At 41.4% G+C, this 20,617-nt stretch overlaps 1 protein-coding gene across 1 annotated transcript; it reads left to right on the top strand.

The window, feature by feature from the left end:
• Window positions 1-1,589: 1,589 nt before the first annotated feature.
• On the top strand, window positions 1,590-5,410 carry HESX1 (HESX homeobox 1). Its single transcript, XM_084832477.1, has 4 exons — window positions 1,590-1,849; window positions 2,066-2,265; window positions 2,625-2,726; window positions 4,139-5,410. The coding sequence occupies exons 1-4, from the start codon at window positions 1,645-1,647 to the stop codon at window positions 4,235-4,237; spliced, it is 606 nt and encodes a 201-aa protein (XP_084688603.1). The 5' UTR covers window positions 1,590-1,644; the 3' UTR covers window positions 4,238-5,410.
• The last annotated feature ends 15,207 nt before the right edge of the window (window positions 5,411-20,617 follow it).

The raw sequence follows: 20,617 nt of genomic DNA, 5'->3' as shown, positions 1-20,617 counted from the left end.
GGGAAGATAATGGGGGAGGGGCAGGGCTCCCTCTAGCCTTGCCCTGGCTATAGGCCTGCCTTGCAGTCAGGCTTGATTTTTGTCTAGAAAACCTTATTTCTCTAGGCTAGGATCAATTGTCTTTGCACCTCCGTCTTTCTTTTTCTTTCTTTTACTTTGCTGCACTACATTAATCATGGGTGGGAGAGAGGAGGGGTCTGGAGAACCTTGATCTTCCCATTGGCAAATATATTTTATTAATCTCCCCCCCCACACACACATCTTACCATAGCAGAATATTTTATTTAAAAATAAAACAATGGCACAGTGCATTTTTCACTCTTATGCACAAGTTGTTGTTGAGATGCTCCATGCTGGACTGTGACTGTTGCTATGACCATTTCCATTAAAGAAATCAGGGTTGTCTACAATTATGTCTCCATGAAATACCAGGGGCCCCCTATGCAGTGAAAGAACAGAGGACTCAAAGGTAGTATCACACATACTTCGACTCTTCCTGAGTCGCAGAATGATGGGACAGGAGGAGCAACTGAGTTTCCCATTCCTGCTTTGAAAATATTGGAAAAATGAAATACCCCGCAACAAACAGAATGGAGATATTGTTTATCAACATATTTTTCTTTAAACACCTTTCTATATGCTTTACTTAGCTCATTTAAAAAGGGGGCTGTAAAAACTAGTCTTTTATGAGAGACATGTATTCCAGTTGTCTTGACACATAGGTCATATGTCATATACCACATTGGATTATGATGAAAAGATGAGCGTTGTCTCTTTGAGAATCAGTGACACAGGATATGATCCTGCTTTGTTGAAACTGAAGGATCTTTTGCGCTTGATTTCCATGGGGTTGTTCTCCAAAGTTTTTCTACAAGTATTTGGTGGATTCCTCTGAGAATGTCAGCATATGCTTACCTTTTGATAAAGCAGCATCAAAATAATACAAGTCGGGGGGGCAGGGGGGAGGAAGAAGGAAGCAAATTGCTACCTCTTTAATGGTTCAACTGCTCCTGTAATCCAAGCACTTGGAAGACAATTAACAGAGCTCTGACAACATTGCCAACCCACTGCAGTGTGTCTTATGCCAAACACCATTGTTATTTTATTGACCATGTTCACCATGACATATGCATATGAAAAAATCCCAAAGCTTTTTCATCAGGATTACCCTAATAGCATTAAGAGATTATTTTTTAAATTTCATTGGAAGAAAATTCACTTAAATGAGATTACTTATACTTGACTGGTTTCCTATCATACTGTTATGTTTAGGTAACTGGAGTCCATTGGAGTATTATTTTTTTTAAAACTGATTTTATACATTAATGATTTCAAATAAAAGGGAAGTGCTATATTTGTGCACTGTTCTTTTGAGAAAGTTAAGTCTGATGTTCTGGTTAGACTAGATAACACTTTTTGTCCCACTTGGTGGCCCCCCTGGTGTCACCATTAGTGGCTAATTACTTGCAAACAAATAAACAATTAACTCCTCGTGCCTCTTGGTGGGGGAATCTTCATTGACATGCTAAAACTTTCTAATAAAAGATTTTAATTAATGACGTGGCAAATCCAACCTCCTTGTCAACAAAGCTATAAGGAGGACCTGCAAGGAAAAACCTGAACTATGGTGTGTTTGGTACCTAGATGGAGGAAACAAGAATGGCAGGCAGATCACTTTGTTCTCATAATGCAACTTCTCATAATCATCCGAACAAATCCAGGCTTGGGGAAAACAAAAACACGGCGTGTTCCTTTTCCATTGAAAGCATTTTGGGGTTAGAGCGGAGAAAAGATGGCACTCCAGCTGCAAAGCCTTACAGGCCGTGGGTGGATAAATACAATGATTTGGGTAAGATGGAAGCTTCACTTCTGTGTATTCTTAACTTCTTCTTTTTTTTTAACCCTGTGCTCAGTGCTTCATATTACAGTTTGCATCTATCAAATAAGCTGTAATTAAAATACCAGGTAGTTATCCTTTGGTTTTGTCTCTTTAAGTTTGAAACAATATGACCCAACATCTCATGAGTTACCATATTAAAATACTTTCGTATTTGTGCCTTTCTAGGAGAGGATTGTAACCCCTGCCTGCGTATTCCTGCTATTTCCTATGCAGTCCCTTTGTTTAATGCAAGCAACTACCCGGAGACAGAAGAAAGAGTTCTGAAATCTGAAAACTATTTTGCAGGCGATGAAAGGCTTTCTTACAAAAGGGAATTGAGTTGGTACAGAGGTAGGAGGCCTAGGACAGCGTTCACCCGAAACCAGGTAGGGATTTAGTACATTTCACCTATTAATGAAGCTAAGAATTGATGTTTTGCTTTGCTCATTGTTTAGTAAGAGGGCAGTTGTTAGTCCCAATCCGGAACTGCCCTGTTTCACGCAAGTTCTTATAACTGTACATTTGCTGCTGAATAAAGAGATCTGCAAATGTTATACGTAATCAGCTGTGTTGTTTGTCCAAAATAGCTTAATTTATTTCTGTTGACACGATATATGTAAGATGAGAATCTGACCCAGATTTTTATCAGAAGGTTCAACTTTACTTGAACGAATTCAGGTTTTTTCCTGCAGTGGAAATAAATAAATAATAGTGTTTCTGGATTTGTTTTGTTTTTTCTCCTTAGATTGAATTACTAGAAAATGTTTTCAGGGTGAATTCCTATCCCGGCATTGATGTTAGAGAAGAACTTGCTCAAAAATTAGATTTAGATGAAGACAGGATCCAGGTAACTTTTAAAAAAAGGAAGAATTATTTTAGTATTTCTGTGTTTGCAAGTATGGTGTTAGCTCAACAGGGATTACAGTGAATGGAAATAATAATGCTCTGCCAAGATTCTGCCCCCTATTGATGTGGTTAGATATATGGCTGTCTTTGGAGTGTTTTATAGGACGAAACCCCCGTTTTTCTCCCTCTCCATTCCTTGACTTCGCATATATTTGCATCAATGCAAACTTAGCGTGAAACAACTGCATTTGCTTTGCCTACCAGAAAATAAATGTATTGCCAAGATTTAAGGGACTGGAAGCATGATCCTATTCACATTTAGATAGAATTCATACATAATTCAGTGAGATTTACTCCCATGTGGAACTGCAGCTGGACAAGGTAACGTTACAACTTTTATCCGACATTTACATTAGCAAAAACTAAGGCTGCAATCCCATGCAAACATACTGGGGAGTAAGCCCCGTTGAATCCAGCACTGTACATTTTTCAAACTTCTGATTAAGTGGTACGAGTAAATGAAAATAGGAGTTACCATATCTATGAGGAAATTTAGCAAGCTGAAAATACTACCCAATGTTGAATTTAAAACTACATTTGGAATACTTTAAGCCTGTTTCAAGCCACTTTTTGTTGTTGTTGAATCAATATTCAAGTTGATCAAACTTCTCTCTTACTTTCAGTAACATAGAGGCATTCTTTTTATGACCTAATCTGATTTCTACTTGTTCTGCATCTAGTCCAGCACATCACAATTTGATAGACCTCCCTGTTTCAGACGCTGATGATGGGCTTCCCCTTTGTTTTACCTGTGCATTAGCATTTAATGCTAAAGACTTTGTAGTGCACCATCTCATGTCTTTTTTTCCCTACATCAGTGGATGCTGAAGCATCCGGAGTCAAGACTTTCTAGGATCTGTTCCTAGAAGTCTGGATAGACCTGCATCAGTGAGGCTTGTGCTTCAGTGAAAACACAATCTGATCTTCCGAAGCCAGCCACCAAATCCAGCCATTCTTACACATGAACTACCTTGGTTTTTGATTTTTGGTTTTAATCATCTCATCTTTACCTACAAAACGTACATTTTAATTGAGCATGAAGATGGGGTGGGTAATAGCTCAGTGTTAGAGCTCATGAATTGTACGCAAAGGTTCCCAGGTTTGGCCCCTGGCATCTCCATGAATAGCTGGGAAAGACCCCTGTCTGAAACCCTGGAGAGCTGCAGCCAATTGATGTAGGTGATACTGAGCTAGATGGACCAATGGTTTGTCTTGATATAAAGCAGCTTTCTATGTTCCTATGGTAGAATTTTCATATGAGTATATGGTTATACATTTAGGCCTCGTTTTCCAAAAGCCTCCCCTTTATATGGTACTGTATTATTACACACGTGTCTTTTCTTTAAATTTTAGATATGGTTTCAGAATCGCCGGGCAAAGCTGAAGAGATCCCACAGAGAATCTCAGTTTCTAATGGTGAAAAGTACTTTTTCTCAAAACATGATAAAATAGGAAGTCGCCACAGGATTCACTGTTACATTCAAGGATTGTGAATCTGAATTGCTCATAAACTGTAATGTGTTATCAAACAGTGATGTTAAACATTTGTTGGGATATTATTCAACTAGTTTTGAAAGAGTGTAATGGATGTACTGTTGCATATTATATGGAAATACTACCGTAGCATGATTCCTGTTAATAAGAGAGCATCTTTTTCCCTAACAAGTTGAATAGCTATTTTCAGGAAAATAATATTTTTTAAAATTCTGTACAGCAGTTTTCTCTACACCAGCGCCACTGGCCCCAGGGAGCAGTGTACGGGTACACTGAGCTCAGAGGATCCATATGGGAGGCTCATTACAGCAGATGCCTGGATTCTTGTCCAGGCAGCAGCATTTCTCAGCAGCAACCACCCAGCTTCTCCCATATGACTCTACCTGGGTTTTAAGAGCAGGCTTTCTGTTACAATTCAAAGTACTGGTTATGACCTATAAAGCTCTATACTACTCCTTGGAACCAAGCTATGTGAAAGTCTGCATTCTCCCATATAAGTGTGCCTGGGTTTTAAGATCTTTCAGAGAGGCGCTTCTCTTAATCCCACCACCAACAGAGGCACGTTCAGTGTGCTTGTGAGAAAGGGCCTTCCCCGTGGCTGCTCCCAGACTTTAGAACTTCCTGCTGAGGGAGAGTAGCTTGGCTCCCTCTCTGCTGTCCCTCCACTGACAGGCAAAGATGTTTTTATTCAAGCAGGCCTTTGGTCTGCTGGGTCTGTTGGGCTGAGTGCTGTTTTTATTCTTTTATTGTTGTGTTTTTATGTATTTGTTTTATTGTAACTATTTTTTTGTTTTAAATCTTGGTTCTTATTATTGTTAGCTGCCTTGAACACAATTTCCTTGGTGGAAAGATGGGGTATAAATCAAATAAAGAAATAAATTCTGTAAGATTTGAACTTCCACTAAAGGTGGTTTTTTCTTATGACCCAGAGAGGTACATGTGCTAATTGGAATGTGGCGGCTATTGTTACCAACATGTTTTTTTTGCTGTAATTTTATGGAGAGAGGTGTTGGTTGAAAATATCCATGGTATCCCACCTTGCATGTATGTGTCTGTGCTTGGTGGGAGAGTGATGTTTTTCTCCACATGTGAAATGAACAATATGTCAAGTAAAAGGATCAGTTCTGATGGAAACTTTTGCAAGAGTAATCCCTGGGAAAGTGGTAGTGTGAGCACTAGTGACATTGCCATTTTTTCACAAGAAAGAGATTGCGCGTGTGGTCATCCATCGTTGGTTTAGAACCAGTTCATTTCTACCCAGTGTGTGTGTACACACTGACCGGGTTTGGATCATAAGTTGGTCTTTGTTCAGTAAGGGAGAGGTGATTCCTGCCAACTCCCCCTCCACCTGAAGCCTCTTTACACCATATCCCACATCATTTGCAAGGGTTCCCCAACTCCTGAGAACAGATTTTAGGGGGTGGCAGAGGGATGACAAAACCCCATTCTATGAAGGGGAACTCTGCTCTTTTCACAGAAAGAACATTGGGAACCAAGCCACTGAGTATTATTTTTTCCAAAGGGGCTATTCTGAGGTGTTATTTATAAGTTAAAGCAAATATGGAATATGCATGCTATTTCTTTCTCTGTCACACTGAAGTGAAGAAGTAGGCTATATAAGCAGAAAATCAAATGCAAACCAGTGACTAGTCTAATTTAGTTGAATTACTTGAAGGAGGGGCAAACGTTTTTGCCTCCCTTGTTTTACTTACAGAATATGAAGCAGAACAGCCCCCCCCCCGGGGGGGGAGGGTTACCAGCATTGAAAGAAGCACCAGAAAGCATTTTGAGACTACGGGCAGTATTCCCTGCCGATTCCCTTCTGCCCCACTGGTTTCCTTCTGCAAGTAGTGGGTCCCGCCGATTCCATTGCGTAAGTGGGATCCACTGCTTACACAAGGAGATTTAGTGCTTCCTACAGGAAGCCCCAAAACGAGCGGAAGTGCTTGTTTCTGGAAGGAGGCAGGTTGGCAGAGCTCCCTTAGGTGAACTGCACCAACCTGCCTCCTTCCAGAAACAAGCATTTCCACTTGTTTTGGCTTGCCCTCAGAAGCGCTAAATCTCCCTTGTGTAAGTGTGTGTGCCGTTTGCGGAAGGGAATCTCCGGGGTGTAGGAGAATCGGCGGAGCATAAGTGCCCTGTTGGGACACTGCTCTAAAGATCAAATGTGTTAAACTATCATTTTTATTATGACACAACAACGAAATAATACATAGTTAGTGGTAAGAAGGCTTGTCTGACTGCAGATTGTAGTTTTGTACATGCTATTTGATTTTACACAAAGTTATTATCGTAGTAATAATTACAGAATAATAACAATAATATTATTATTGTACATATTTATACCCTGCTTTTTAGAGTAACTCCTTAGAAGGTATCTTACAAAAACGTAAAACAATAAAACATTACAACACGCACATTTACACCTCTCAAATGGTAGCATTTAGGAGACAATGGAGGCTACGGTCCTATGGTGTCAGAAATAACAAATTCCACTTGCAATAGCCTCGCAGCATAAATATCATCAAATTCACTTGTGTGAGGAAGGTAGTTGGGGAAAACTTGAGCCTCTTTGGCCTCCATTAGAAGGAAAGATATTGGCTGTGTTTACATTAAAGTAAAAATCTGCAGTCATCCTGTTGTGGAGCCTTTCTGGGTTTACAGTGAGCTCCCAGTCAGCAACCATGTGATCGCTGAGAGGGGAAGCCTTTAATTTTCAGGGTTCCATAGAGATCAATGAAACGGCACCATCTCGTGGCTGTTTTAATAGCACAACATCCAGACTTAAATTGTTCATTATTTCTGGATCTTTTTGAGATGGAATAACCAGGAAATACCTCTGGATGTGCCCTGGAGGTTGACGGCATCATGAAAAGGACTTGCAAACTTCCATGAGTGAGCAATCTCAATAGCAGGATAAAAGCTACATGTGAAGGAGCCCATTATTCTCATCCACTTCTAATGGTGAGGGAGAGGTGAGGTTTAATCATCCCCTCTTGATGCACAGAGGTCCCAATCCAAATTGGGACCATGCATGCTTATGCTAGAGTAAAGAAAAGGCTAACTCTCAGCTACACCCTATGCAATTAGTGTTACATGTAGTTTTTCTCTCTTCTACTGGCTGGGAGTTGCAAGCCGGCACATCTGGAGGGCACTGGCTTGGGGAAAGCTGCTCTAATAAGAGAGGACATCCCTTGCATCTGACTTTCATTGTTGCCTACCTCACTAAGAAATAGGCTCTTGCTCATGAGCCAATTATTACTCGGTGGACCCAGTCGCACATCACAATAAGCCAGTTTGCATGTCACAATAGCACGCGGGGCTCCGACATGTATGCCAACCACCATTTTGAATATGTAATCCATAGCGGGGGCACACTGCAGCTTGCCGTATTATGTGAACCGACCATCCTCAGTTATTTGAAGGTTACACATGGGTTGTTCTAGGGTTATCCAAGGGTTGTTTAACCCTCAAACAACCCACAATGCCCGGGTTCACACAACACGATAAGCTGCACCGTGCCCATGGCGCAGCTTGCATATGGTGGTCAGCACACATCTCAGAGCCCCATCGGTTAATTAATCCATGGTGGTTTATCCTGACTGCAAACCAAGTCATAAGGAAGCCTCTCTCAGATCAAAGGATCTGGCTGAGTGGGGGAGTTGACTGCCTTCTGCTTCTACAGCTGAGCTCTTGCTTCAGTGGCTACTAGGCTTGATGGCTATGTGCTGTCTCCAGTACCAGAGGCAGTATGCCTATGTACATCTGTTGCTGGGAAACATGGGTGGGAAGGTGCTGTTGCTCTCATGTCCTGCTTGTGGGTTTCCTGTGAGCAGCTGTTGGCCACTGGGTGAACAGAATGCTGGACTAGATGGACCCTTGGTCTGATCCAGCATAGCTCTTGTTCCCCTGTGGCTTCTCTCTCTGTTCAGCCCTCTGTCCTTTTTTTCTTCCCCCTCCCCCCATCACTTAATAGACCATACTCCTGAATCTTGCAGTGTTCCTTGAATCCCCACCACTTGGAAGTAAGCCCTATTGTTCTGAATGGGGTCGACTTCCATGTTAAGCATGTGTATGGGTAGAGTCTCAGTTTTCAGAACAGACTCACCTATAAATCAACCCTAGTTACCTGTAATTTAACACTGAAATATTCAAAATCAATATTAGGACAAATTATGGTATTGAGAAAAACTCCCACCTGAAGAATTTAATTTGGGACTGAACTCATGGAAGGCTCAACATGTTGTCAGTAGCATGGCATGACTTTGGATTGATGTCCTGAATCAGTGGGTTTTGCAACTTCGTTAATGAACCAGGGTCCTGAATGAAATAGTTTCTGGATCAGTTGAGTCTTGAAGGAAGACAAAATCTTTAGCCATTGGCTTAACACACTTTTGATTAGATTGTCTAACACAAGGAAATGTGACACTTGCAAGGAATTCCAGTGTTTATTTTACTAATCTGGACAAAAGACATACTCAACAAAAGATAACATCATTTGCAAACACCTTCATTTTGCTCACTGTTGAATGATGGAGCATTCAATACCTGTGTCATTAAATTAAATGCCACTAATTTGTGACCTTTGCGATTAATCATCACCAAATCAGGGTTGTTTAGGAAATAAATAGTTGAAGCTGAAGTTATTTTTCTTTGGATTAATACATTTTCTGAATTATTATCTTGTTGATCTTATTTGCTTTCTTACATTTTATAGACCTGATTATTTTATAATTGGATCAGTTATTTTATTTACTTCTGACAAAGAAGTTTTAAAAATGCTAAAATAGCACTGTAAATTGACTTCTGACAGCAAAAAAGGAGTGCCTTTGACAATCACCAAGTTGAACATTTCCACTTATTGAGAGATCTAGATTTATCTAATAACTACTAGACTTTAGTGGAGTATTAGAAAACCATACTAACATGGCAATATCCTGAGCCTGACTTCCCTGGAAGGTGAGATTAAGATTACACACTTACTTACACACTTGGGTATAATCCCATTGAATTCAGTGGGACTTTTCCCCCAAAAAAACATGCATAGGGCAGGACTACACAACTGTAGTACTGGGAAAACCATAGCTTTGATGATACGAACCTTTGTCGGCAAGGTGATGTCTCTGCTTCTTACTATGCTGTCTAGGTGTGCCGTAGCTTTCCTCCCAAGGAGCAAGCGTCTTTTAATTTCATGGCTACAGTCACTGACTGTGGTGATCTTGGAGCCCAAGAAAGTAAAATCTGTCACTGCTTCCATTTCTTCCCCTTCTATATGCCAGGAAGTGATGGGGCCAGATGCCATGATCTTCGTTTTTTTAATGTTGAGTTTCAAACCAGCTTTTACACTCTCCTCTTTCACCTTCAACAAGAGGCTCTTTAGATCCTCTTCACTTTCTGCCATTAGGGTGGTATCGTCTGCGTATCTGAGGTTGATCATTCTCCCGGCAATCTTAATTCCGACCTGTGATTCATCCAACCCAGCGTTTCTCATGATGTACTCTGCATATAAGTTAAATAAGCAGGGTGACAATATGCAGCCTTGTCGTACTCCTTTCCCAATTTTGAACCAATCGGTTGTTCCATGTCCGGTTCTTACTGTTGCTTCTTGAACCTCGTACAGGTTTCTCTGGAGACAGGTAAGGTGGTCTGGTAGTCCCATCTCTTTAAGAATTTGCCAGAGTTTGTTGTGATCCACACAATCAAAGGCTTTAGCATAGTCAGTGAAGCAGAAATAGACGTTTTTCTGGAATTATCTTGCTTTCTCCATGAGCAAAATATACTGGGTTGTATCCAATAGCAGTGTAATTTAAATCCCATTCATTTCAATGGGTCTACCCTAAGTAGGGCTAACTCTGGATACAACCAAAGAGATGACGAAATTGGAGTATCTTTTTTAGTTTTGAATGTCCAGAGGTAGGTAAAGTGTATTCCCAGTAGAACTAAAGTAATTTTCAGATGAGCCCTTAGAAAGTATTGAGCACAGTTGTCTAGCTTAGCTGGCATAAAGTCTGCATTCCATTTTCACCCTCTGTAGATTGACCTCTGAATAATAAAAAATAAATCTCTGCTTGGCAAGATTACAAAATGCAGTAAATTGAATTCCTCCTAATCTGTGTGGTGGCAGGGCATTTGCTCTTGGCAGTGAGATTCTGGAGTGCCAGCATAAGCACTATATTTAACTATGGGCCTATCCACTTGCTGCTTTACAAGGAGAAGGCTCAAGTTAGTACAAGTTTCAGGCAGAGCTCAGGATGAGAGTGAAAGGGCAAGTCATCGCTTTTCACTAACGCAGAGGCCCTCTCATGCTGCACCTTATGAACGGTTGCTTTTGAACAGTAGAACAGAGGATTGGGCCATTCAGTTATAAACATTTAAAAACATCATCCATTAATCATGTTTCTTTTTCCTAGGGAGAGGATCCAGTCAACTCCATTGTACTGATGGTATCCAACTTGCCTGCTTCATCTAGTCTCATAGGTAAGGACTGTTGTGTTGCTTAAGAGATAAGAGTTTAGTTTATGTAAATTTTATTTGGGATGTGTATGTCCATTTCCTTTAGAAGCGCTAGACTTTCATAGGGGTGTATTTGATTTGTCCAGAATCATATACTTTTGACAAATTGCAAGTTTCTAACTGTATGATGTGTAAGTAAGATGATAAATTATCCCACTGAGGTTTATTTCCCTCTTTTCCTTGCTCACTCTACTACTGTGGTGATTGTTTCCTGTTATCTCTCTACATGATCTTAGCATCTCTTACAATGCAATCCTATATGTGTCTACTCAGAAGTAAGTCCCATTGAGTTCAGTGGTACTTACTCTCAGGTACATAGGATTCCAGCTTTAAATGTCTTAATAACTGTGAGGTCAAAGCCATTTCCCAAAGTACTCCTGTCTGCATATTTTTGGTGTTTTTGTCTGCCTTACTTACACTTTCCTAGGATTCATATTTCATATGGAAGAGTATATTTTCCCATTTGTCCTAAACTGTCACTATCTTTCATCTTTCTGAAGTTGCTTTGCTCTTGTGTTGAATTGTTTATACCATTCATATATATGGAATTGCTTACATTGTCTAATGTGTTGAGATGCGACTAGTATGAAAAATGCCAAACACAGGAAGAAGAAAAAACAAAGGTACCCATGTTCCACCCCACCCCATGCTAAAATCCATATCACCATAATACCTTTATTAGGCCAACTCAAAAGTCACAAAACACTGTGCAAGCTTTCAAGTGCTCCAGAACTCTTCATCAGGCAAAGATGGTAAATAAAGAAAAAAGGTGGCCGGAGGATGCGGGGAGAGGGAAAAATGGCTGATGTTCAAGCAGTGAAGCATTTGGGAGGAGGCTGAAGACATTCAAATTAGGCTGTAATCGGTACAGTGGTGGTTTCAGGTTATATCTTGAACCCTCCCAAGTGTTTCTGGGAAGAAGATGGCTGATTATCCATTTTGAAAATATAAAATCCAGCTCTTGGCTGGCAAAGCACAGTGCGTTTATTAGCCTCACCAAACTCTGTGAAGTAGGTTAGACAGAGAGACAGTGATCAAAGCCACCCCCAGCACAATCCAATAAATATTTACCCAGAAGCAAGTTCTACTTTGTTCAATGGGACTTACTCCTAGGTTAGTGTGAATACGATTGCAGCCTCAGTAAGCTTTGCAACTAAAGTCTTATTCTTACAAACAGCAGATGGAATGGTAAACCTGCTCTCATGTTGACTGGAGCATGCTGGGAGTTGTAGGCTTTTTTTCTCTCTCTAACCATGCATAGGACCGCACCCTAGGTGTTTGAATACTGCAGACATGGATAAGCTAATGGAGTCTATACATAGCAAAATGGAAAATTAAAATATAACTAATACTGCAAATAAATGGAATAGCTTTATTCTTTACTGGAAAAGTCACTGTGGTCATATACATTTTGACAGGACACTGTTCTTGATATAATTAGAAGAAGATACTTTCTATAACCCTTTTTTGTTTGTATCAGATTTAATAGTTTTATAATAGATTTTTTTTTTGCAATGTATTTAATAAATACATTTTTAAAAAGAAGATCTTCAGAGGCTCTGCTCTGAGTGTTCCCACCAAATGAGGTGAGGCAGGTGACCACTGGGGAAAAGGCCTTTTCAGGGGCAGAACCCCAATTATAGAACAGCCTCTCCTGAGAGGCTCACCTGGTGCCAAAAGACCGATTTATTCACCCAGGCTTTTAAATAACATATGTTATTTTAGCCTGGATCTCTTCATTTAAAATTATGTGTTTTTAATTTTTTGTTTTTAGCATTAACCGTTTTTATTGTTTCATACTGTATGGAAAAGACCCTGATGCTGGGAAAGACTGAAGGCAAAAGGAGAAGGGGACGGCAGAGGATGAGATGGCTAGATAGCATCACCAATGCAATGAATATGGACTTGAGCACACTCTGGGAGAGAGCGGAGGCAGGAGGGCCTGGCGTGCTGTGGTCCATGGGGTCACGAAGAGTCAGACACGACTTAATGACTGAACAACAACAACAACAATCCCAGAGAACTTCTGTTATGGTTTAGCTATATAAATACAGTAATAAATTATTGTTATTATTTAATTAAAAGTTGTTTATAGACTCTACCATTTCAGTCTCTAGTTCGGGGACTACAAGACTGAATATTCCCCCCACATGGAAAAATTCCCTGCGTGCAGAAAACAAAATGTCAGAGAAAAAGCTAGGCTAGAAGCCTGTTTCTCTGGGAGCTCCCACCTGTAGGCTGAAGTGGCCTATAAACAGGTTTGCCTCCTCTTCAACTGTTTGGGAGAACCAGGCCCAAGTAGGAATGGAAATCTGGGTTTCCCAGTCCAAACCCAGCATTCTAACTACAGCATCACACTTTCCCTATTAAAAAAAAAACAGTTTGGACATAGCAAATTATCTCTAAAAAAAAAAAGAAAAGCTGCTGCTTTTTTCTTTTTTTTACTTTTTTTCATGTAATGTCAGCATTCTTTTTCAGAAACGCAACAGTGAATTATAAACTCACGGTAGTGTGATTTTTCTGTGTAACATCCTCCCTCTTGTGGCATAGCATGGATTTGCAGTCTTTAACCTAGTCAAAATAAAATACATTCTTGATGTCGCCAAGTTTGACAAGGCCCACTTTGCAAAGATAGGAAGCCAGAGAGCAGAAACATCAAATAACTATGGATCTATCTAAAAACAAACGTGGAACATTCTTTAATGTTCAGATAACTGCACAAGATATTATATAAGGCAAAAAGAATAGGGCTAATTCACACAACCTTTTCAGCCTAGGTGTTTTAATCCTCTGCACGTTGCTCTTATACTGCTTGGTGTTTGCTTTTCATTCTGCTGGGTGCTTTTATACTGCTGTTTTATATTCTGGTGTTTTAATGTTCTTGTTTTGATGTTGAAAAGCCTGGGAAAAATAAATATATATTTTCCCAATACCTAAATTACATCTTAGGCACCAGGTGGGTCTCCCTGGGAAGAGCATTCCATAACTGGGGTGCCTCCACTGAGTAGATCCTTTCCCCTGTAGCTACCCTCTGCTCTTCAGATGGTGGATGCACCCAGATAAGGTCCTCTGTTGAAGATGTTAGTGTATGTGCAAGCTGATGTAAAGAGAAGCGGTCCATCAAGCATTCCAGTCCCAAGCCATTAAGAAATTTAAAAATCAAAACCAGCACTTTGAACTGAGCCCAGAAACTAACTGGGAACCATTGCAGTTTACAAACCACATCCAACATGTGATCATAATGCTCAGTCCCAGTTAATAGCCTCATGGCTGTATTTGGGGCTAGTTGCTATTTCCAGACCATCTTCAAAGACAGCCCCACATATAAGGCATTTCAATAGTCTAATATGGAGGTTTCAATGGTTTAGGTTTGAATAGTCTGGAGGTTTGAATAGTGTAATCTGGAGGTGACCAGGCCATGGATCACTGAGAATAGACTATCTTTGTCCAGGTAGGGTCACATTTGGTATTCCTCTAGAGCAGGGGTAGGACGTTTTGTGCAGCTCAACAGCCAAATTCAATTTCAGCAAAGGCCTCAGAGGTAGCATTCCAGTGGTGGGCAGGGCTGGTGGCAAAAGGGGTGGTGCCAAAGGCAAAAGGGGTGGGGTCAAAAATACACCCCCCCAGCATATTATTATTATTGTTGTTCTTGTTTATTACATTTCTATACCGCCCCATAGCCGAAGTGCTCTGGGCGGTTTACAGAAGTTAAAACATTGAATACAATATAAAAAGTTTAAAAGCCATTTACATAAAAGCACACAGACAATATACACAAACAACATATAACTAAAAACAACTTTGAACTGTTGGTCATAACTAAAGACACATCCAGGACCGATTAAAACTCATCATGTCCTGCCAAATGCCTGAGAAAAGACATTGGTCTTAACCTGGCGCCGAAAAGATAACAATGTTGGCACCAGGCAGACCTCATCGGGGAGTTTGTTCCACAGATGGGGGGCCACCCTTGAGAAGGCCCTCACCTCTTTGCTGCCTTCAGAGCTTCCCTTGGAGGAGGCACTCAGAGGATTAAAGCTTCAAGCTCTTACTGCTAGTAATGAAGCCTTAGGAGAGGTATTTCAACCTTTAAGAATAGGGGGGAAACTGCACAAAAGCCAGGAAGCCAGCAAACAGTCTGTGGTTGGGGAAAGGGGGTGGGGCCATTTGGAGAACCCCAGAGGGCTGGACTGGGACCTCAGGAGGGCCAGATTTGGCCCCCAGGACGGGTTCCCCACCCCTTCTCTAGAGAGCATTCTTTATGCACTTCTACCTCCTTGCCTGTGGCCCCACACTTTAGTCTACAAGGGCCTAGTAACAACTCTACCTGCTTCTCTGTCATCTGATGGCAGGAGATGCCCTTGGCCAAGTCAGAGCACCTCGGAGGGAGGGAGGGAGATCAAGCAAATTGTACCAGACTATTGCAGGTGGTCATAATGAAGGCATTAGGATGATATGGTGAAAAATATTATCTTACTGTGATGAAGCACTGTGCAAAAACACACACACACACACACACAAAACAGCTCACCATGCAGTTAACAATTAATATGTGTAGCACTTTAAAGCAGCTCAATGTGTTGGCCGCAATATATAGACCAGCCCTTCATGTAAGTGTACACAATTGTAAGTTGGTTTGATTAGTTGATGAACCTAAAGACATCACATGATGGCATTGCCAAGTAATTCTTCCATAGTGAAGTTTCCACTCTTGGGTCCAGCACAGGTGGCCTCAGTAGCATGGAATACCTTTTATCACCGTCGGTTGATTCCAGATATGACCCTACCTGGACAGAAAACCTCTTGTTTGGATTACTGTAATGCGTTATATGGGGGGATGCCTTAGAAAACTTAAGCTGGCCCAAAATAGGGCAGTGAAATTGTTAATAGGGACTGGCTGATATTTATTTATTGATTTATATTTATTTTGTTTCTATACTGCCCAATAGATGAAGCTCTGAGGGTGGTTCACAAAAATTACAAGTCACAAATACAAGGTAATAAAATATAATTTAAAATCTTTAACATACAAAATTTAAAACAGCTAAAAACAGTTACAGCAAGATACCGGACTTGATAAAAAGAACTGACGTAAATGCCCCATCATCTACCATCAAATGTCTGGGAGTAGAGCACAATCTTAACCTGGTGCTGGAATGGTAACAATGTTGGCACTTGGTGTATGTCAGTAAAGAGAACATTCCATAATCAGGACGACCACAAAGAAGGCCCTCTTCCTTGTTGCCACTTTCCAAGTGTCTCTCGGAGGAGGCACTTGAAGAAGGGCCTCAGATGTTGATCGTAGTGTCCAGGTATGTTGATGTTTGGAGAGGCACTCCATCAGGTATTGCAGTCCCGAGCCATGTAAGGCTTTATATATTAAAATCAGTACCTTGGATCGCTCTCCGAAACATACCGGCAGCCAATGTGAGGGGGTCAGAATTAGTGTTTTGTGTTTAGACCTTCTGGTCCCTATTATTAATGTGGCTGCTGCATTTTGCACAAGCTGTAGCTTCTGAACAGTCTTCAAGGGCAACCCCAAGCAGAGCGCATTGCAGTACTCTAACTTGGAGGTTACCAGAACACTTACTTCTGTTCAGATAGGGGCATTGTTGGGCCTCTGGCCAAAGCTGAGAGAAGGCACTCAGTGACACTGAGGCCACCTGAGCCTCAAGTGACAAAGATGACTCCAGCAGAACCCGCAAGTTATGAACCTGCTCCTTCAGGGACCGTGCAACCCCATCCAGAAGTGGATGAACACCATCTAGTCAGAAGAACAACCCACTAACAGTATCACAGTCTTGTCTGGATTGAGCTTCAGTTTATTAGCCCTCATCCAGTCCATTGTCACAGCCAGGCACTGATCTAGCACATCCACAGCCTCACCTGATGAAGATGAAAAGGAGAAGTAGAGCTGCATGTCATCAGCATACTGATGGTAACACATTCCAAAACTTCAGATGACCCCACTCAAGTAGTTTTGTGTAGATGTTAAATAACATGGGGGCCAAAGCCAACACTTGAGAAACCTCATGCTGGAGAATCCATGGGGCCGAGCAATATTCCCCAAGAACTACCTTCTGGAGCCAGCCAGCCAGCCAAGTAGGAGCAGAACTACTGTAATGCAGTAACGCCCAGCTCAGACAGTCTCAGAAGAATACCATGGTTGATGGTACTGAAAGCTGATGAAAGATCAAGGAGAATCAACAGGGTCACACTCCCCCTGTCTCTCTCCTGACATAGGACGAAACCAAGTTTCAGGCCAGGTTTTACTGCGCCTGAACCCTGACTGAAATGGATCCAGAAACAGTCTAATTGAGGAGTGTCTGGAGCTGGTTGGCAACTGCCCACTCAAGGACCTTGCCCATGAAAGGAATATTTCAGCCAGCAGCCTAAAGTTGTTAAGCTCTTCCAAGTCCAGGGAGGATTTCTTCAGGAGTGGTCTCACTGCCACCTCTTTAAGGTGGCCCAGGACACTCCCTCTTGCAAAGAGGCATTAATCCTCTCCCTGGCTCAGCCAGCTTTTCCTTCCTTGCCAGTTTTTATAAGCGAAGAGGGGCAAGGATCCAATATGGATGTGGTTGCTTGAACCTGTCCACACACCTTGGCAATGTCCTTGAGCTGTCTCCTGACATATAGTCCAGCAGCTAGGTGAAACAATTGTGTCTTTGACGATAAAAGCATGATATTTGGCACACTTTTAGACCATACCATATTGAATATTTTTTGCTATAGGGCCATCTCAGGTTTGCCCTGTAACAAAATTGGCAGCCATTTTGAAATATGGCCACCAATTGCAGTTACAATTCCTCAGTTTTTGGAGAATCATGCATATTTTAGGGTTTATGAGAGCTTATTTATTTGTATTATAACTTTAGAAGTGTACAAAAAGCCAAATGGGAGTTAATAACAAAAAAAATCTTAAGGTTCTGTAATAGAATATAGACCTTTAATTTTTTTAAAGCTAGACATTAGGAAAAACAATAACTCAAAAAGAACAGAATGATTGCTGTTTATTTCATGTAAATACAATGTTGTCATTACCAGGCCTACCACACTACATTCTTATTTTTTTTAAGTCAAATACACTTGGATACCATTGGACACCCCCCACACACATATCTTATTAGTCAGTACAAAGTGTGCCACAAAGACAAAGAGTAGTACACTGTAGAGCATCCTTGTTGGACTTGGTGGCCTTATAGGCCCCTTCCAACCCTACTATTCTATGATTCTTGTCACACTTGCAATGTGCTCTATAGCCTTTCTTGCAGCCATATCGTCTAAGTTCCCTACAAGCTTGTGTAGCCTCTGGTACGGTTGTCCAGCATATTTCCCACCTACACCCATCCTTCTTCCACCCCCAATCACTCGGCTAGGGAAGCTGTGGTGTTCAGATTATCATTTGGGCCTGGCATTGACCAGCCTGATAGACAGCCCTTTTGATATGCTGAATGAGCACATCCTATGTAGGAGGTAGACAATCAATTGCTCTACCTTTCTGCATGAACAGCTGCTTCCTTGCATCATTAACATGCTCTTTGCTGCTGGTATGGTCATATAACAAAACTATGCATCTCTCCAGTGGCTTCAGCCATTCTTCTACTGTCTGCTGTCTTCGCCTATCAGCCAATTTACAGAACACTGAGGTAACATCTCCGTATGCATTCCAGGTGTCCCATGCGGTCCTTTTGCCCCTGCCTCCAGAAAAAGAGACAGCATCACACCCAGTAATTGTATGGAACATTGGCAAGGTGATACATCAATCAGGACCCAGAGCTCTTGCTAACTCATGAGCAGCAAGGAACCGGAAGTTCTTCACAACTCCAAATGCTACCCATACTTCATTCATGTCCAGGCATTGTGCCAATGGTATGGCCAGAACTACAATATCAGTGTCAACAGGGCTTTATTATACCCTTGCTGCACAGCATCACTTAAGTTAAGTAGGATGCGAGTGTCTGCCACTTTGTGTGAGCACGGAACCAGTCCCAGGACATCTTGATGATTTACACAAAGCAGACTGGTCTTGTTTGTAGTAATCACCTGTTAGTGTCAATGCCTGCTAGTGTCATTGCCAAGAAGGATAACAACTCAGTCTTGTTGTTATCAACACAGAGAAACTCTTGCCATTTTGGGGGGACTGGACTTGATGGCTTGACATGTTTCTGAACACCTTTTCCCCTTTTGCTAGGTGTGTCACTCTTTCAGGCCTATACACATCCCAGATGATGTCTAATCTTGTTACATACTGAAGCTGTGATTTAATATAGGGAAGGAAAACATCAGTGGCATAATCCTGGAATGTTTTTGCTAGCCCTGGTCTCAGCATGTTGCTGATGGCAGCACCATCAAGAATGGTCACATGCCCTATTGGATTGAAGAAATTTTCTGTCACAGGTGTGAGCTCATCCAAACAGTGCAACAAATCAGATTTTGTTCCTGTTCTCAGACTCACCATCTTTGACAGTGCTGGGGGATAGGCTTGATTCTCATGGCGAAATAAGTCATCTAGATCATCACTGCGTATCTGGGATGCAAAGTAAAGTCTAGAGAAGAGCGAACAGGCATTCTTTGGGGATATCAGTTGCAGCTGTTTCCTTGACTTTTCTCTGACCGGAGGATGGCTGAAGATATGGAGGTTGTTCCATTTGATAGGATCTGTGATAGGTTTGTCTTGGTTGACAAGCCTCTCACTGACATATGTTTCATAATGGGCAACTCCAAGTTTCTCAGTCTTGAGTAGTGTGTCTGCCACTGCTGGATCTACAATGTTTCTACTGTCAAGTACAATAAGATCACAGCTGTTTTCACTAAATGGGTTTCCCAGATCTTCTATAGCTTGAGTGAGAGACTTAACAGATTTTGCAAATGCCATCCGTGAGTGCTTTTTGGCCTCATGGTAACGCTCATCTGTGTCCCATCTCTTATTACTTGAATTCTCAAATTCTTCTATTAAGCAAGCCATCTCAGGACCAGACACCATCCATTGACACAGAGCTGCTGGGATTTCTGTTAGGACTACAGCTCCTCCATCTCCTTTTACAGATGCATTATTCTGCTCGTGGGCCTGGTCAATGGCAATAGCAGAGAAGGAACATTTTGACTTTTTTTGGACAAATTTCCCTTTCATGAATTCTTCATAGATGTTACAATGGTGCTCTTTAAGTGGAACCATATCACATAAGTGGACAGGGATCCATCTTGCATAGTGGGTATGGTCCAAAGCCAAGAACCAGGGAACAATCTTGGACAGGGCCTCAAAAGAAGTCTCCCTCTCGTATTGCTCTCACATAAGTTTTCAAGTGAAGCTCAAACTGTAGAATGATGTACCAGAATCAGAACTGGGGACATACATTCCTTCTTTCATTACACCAGTCTTCCAGCAACAAGAAGTGGCCATTGTCTTCTAAGTCTTGGTTGTCCTTATTATAGGCCTGCTGGAGAAATATATAAAGACTACTGGCTGTGATTTGATGAGCCCTACGGGTACGTGTCACATGGGATGTTTGTATAAATGAATCAGCTTTTCCTGCTCTGGCAGCACCAGCCTGAACAAGCACTCCAGTCCACCTGCTTTCATCCAGAAGATCTCCAAGTACCTTGAGAACCGTCATCTCAATATGAAGCCCACTAAACATTACAAATCATAAACAATTATTTATAATGTTATAATATTATAAATATATTACTTATTTTACTTAACTCCATTTTGCGTGTGCATTCACACACCTGTGTGCACTCCTGTGCTTGTGTGTATTATTGTCTATGGTGGATGTCTGCCCATGTATTTACACACCAAATTCAAGCAAAATCACATTCATT

This window comes from Heloderma suspectum, chromosome 2, assembly GCF_057233095.1.
Source record: "Heloderma suspectum isolate Gila_16-S chromosome 2, 16-S_ref, whole genome shotgun sequence".
Lineage (NCBI taxonomy): Eukaryota > Metazoa > Chordata > Lepidosauria > Squamata > Helodermatidae > Heloderma > Heloderma suspectum.
The sequence above is the reverse complement of the archived record's forward strand: the minus strand, read 5'-3'. Positions and strand labels throughout refer to the sequence as shown.

Bases quoted from the DNA above. Each gene is read 5' to 3' on its own strand.
- HESX1 (XM_084832477.1), top strand. From the start codon at position 1,645: ATGGAGGAAACAAGAATGGCAGGCAGATCACTTTGTTCTCATAATGCA. The intron at 1,850-2,065 runs GTAAGATGGAAG...GTGCCTTTCTAG, and splicing joins GGATAAATACAATGATTTGG to GAGAGGATTGTAACCCCTGC. The intron at 2,727-4,138 runs GTAACTTTTAAA...TTTAAATTTTAG, and splicing joins TAGATGAAGACAGGATCCAG to ATATGGTTTCAGAATCGCCG.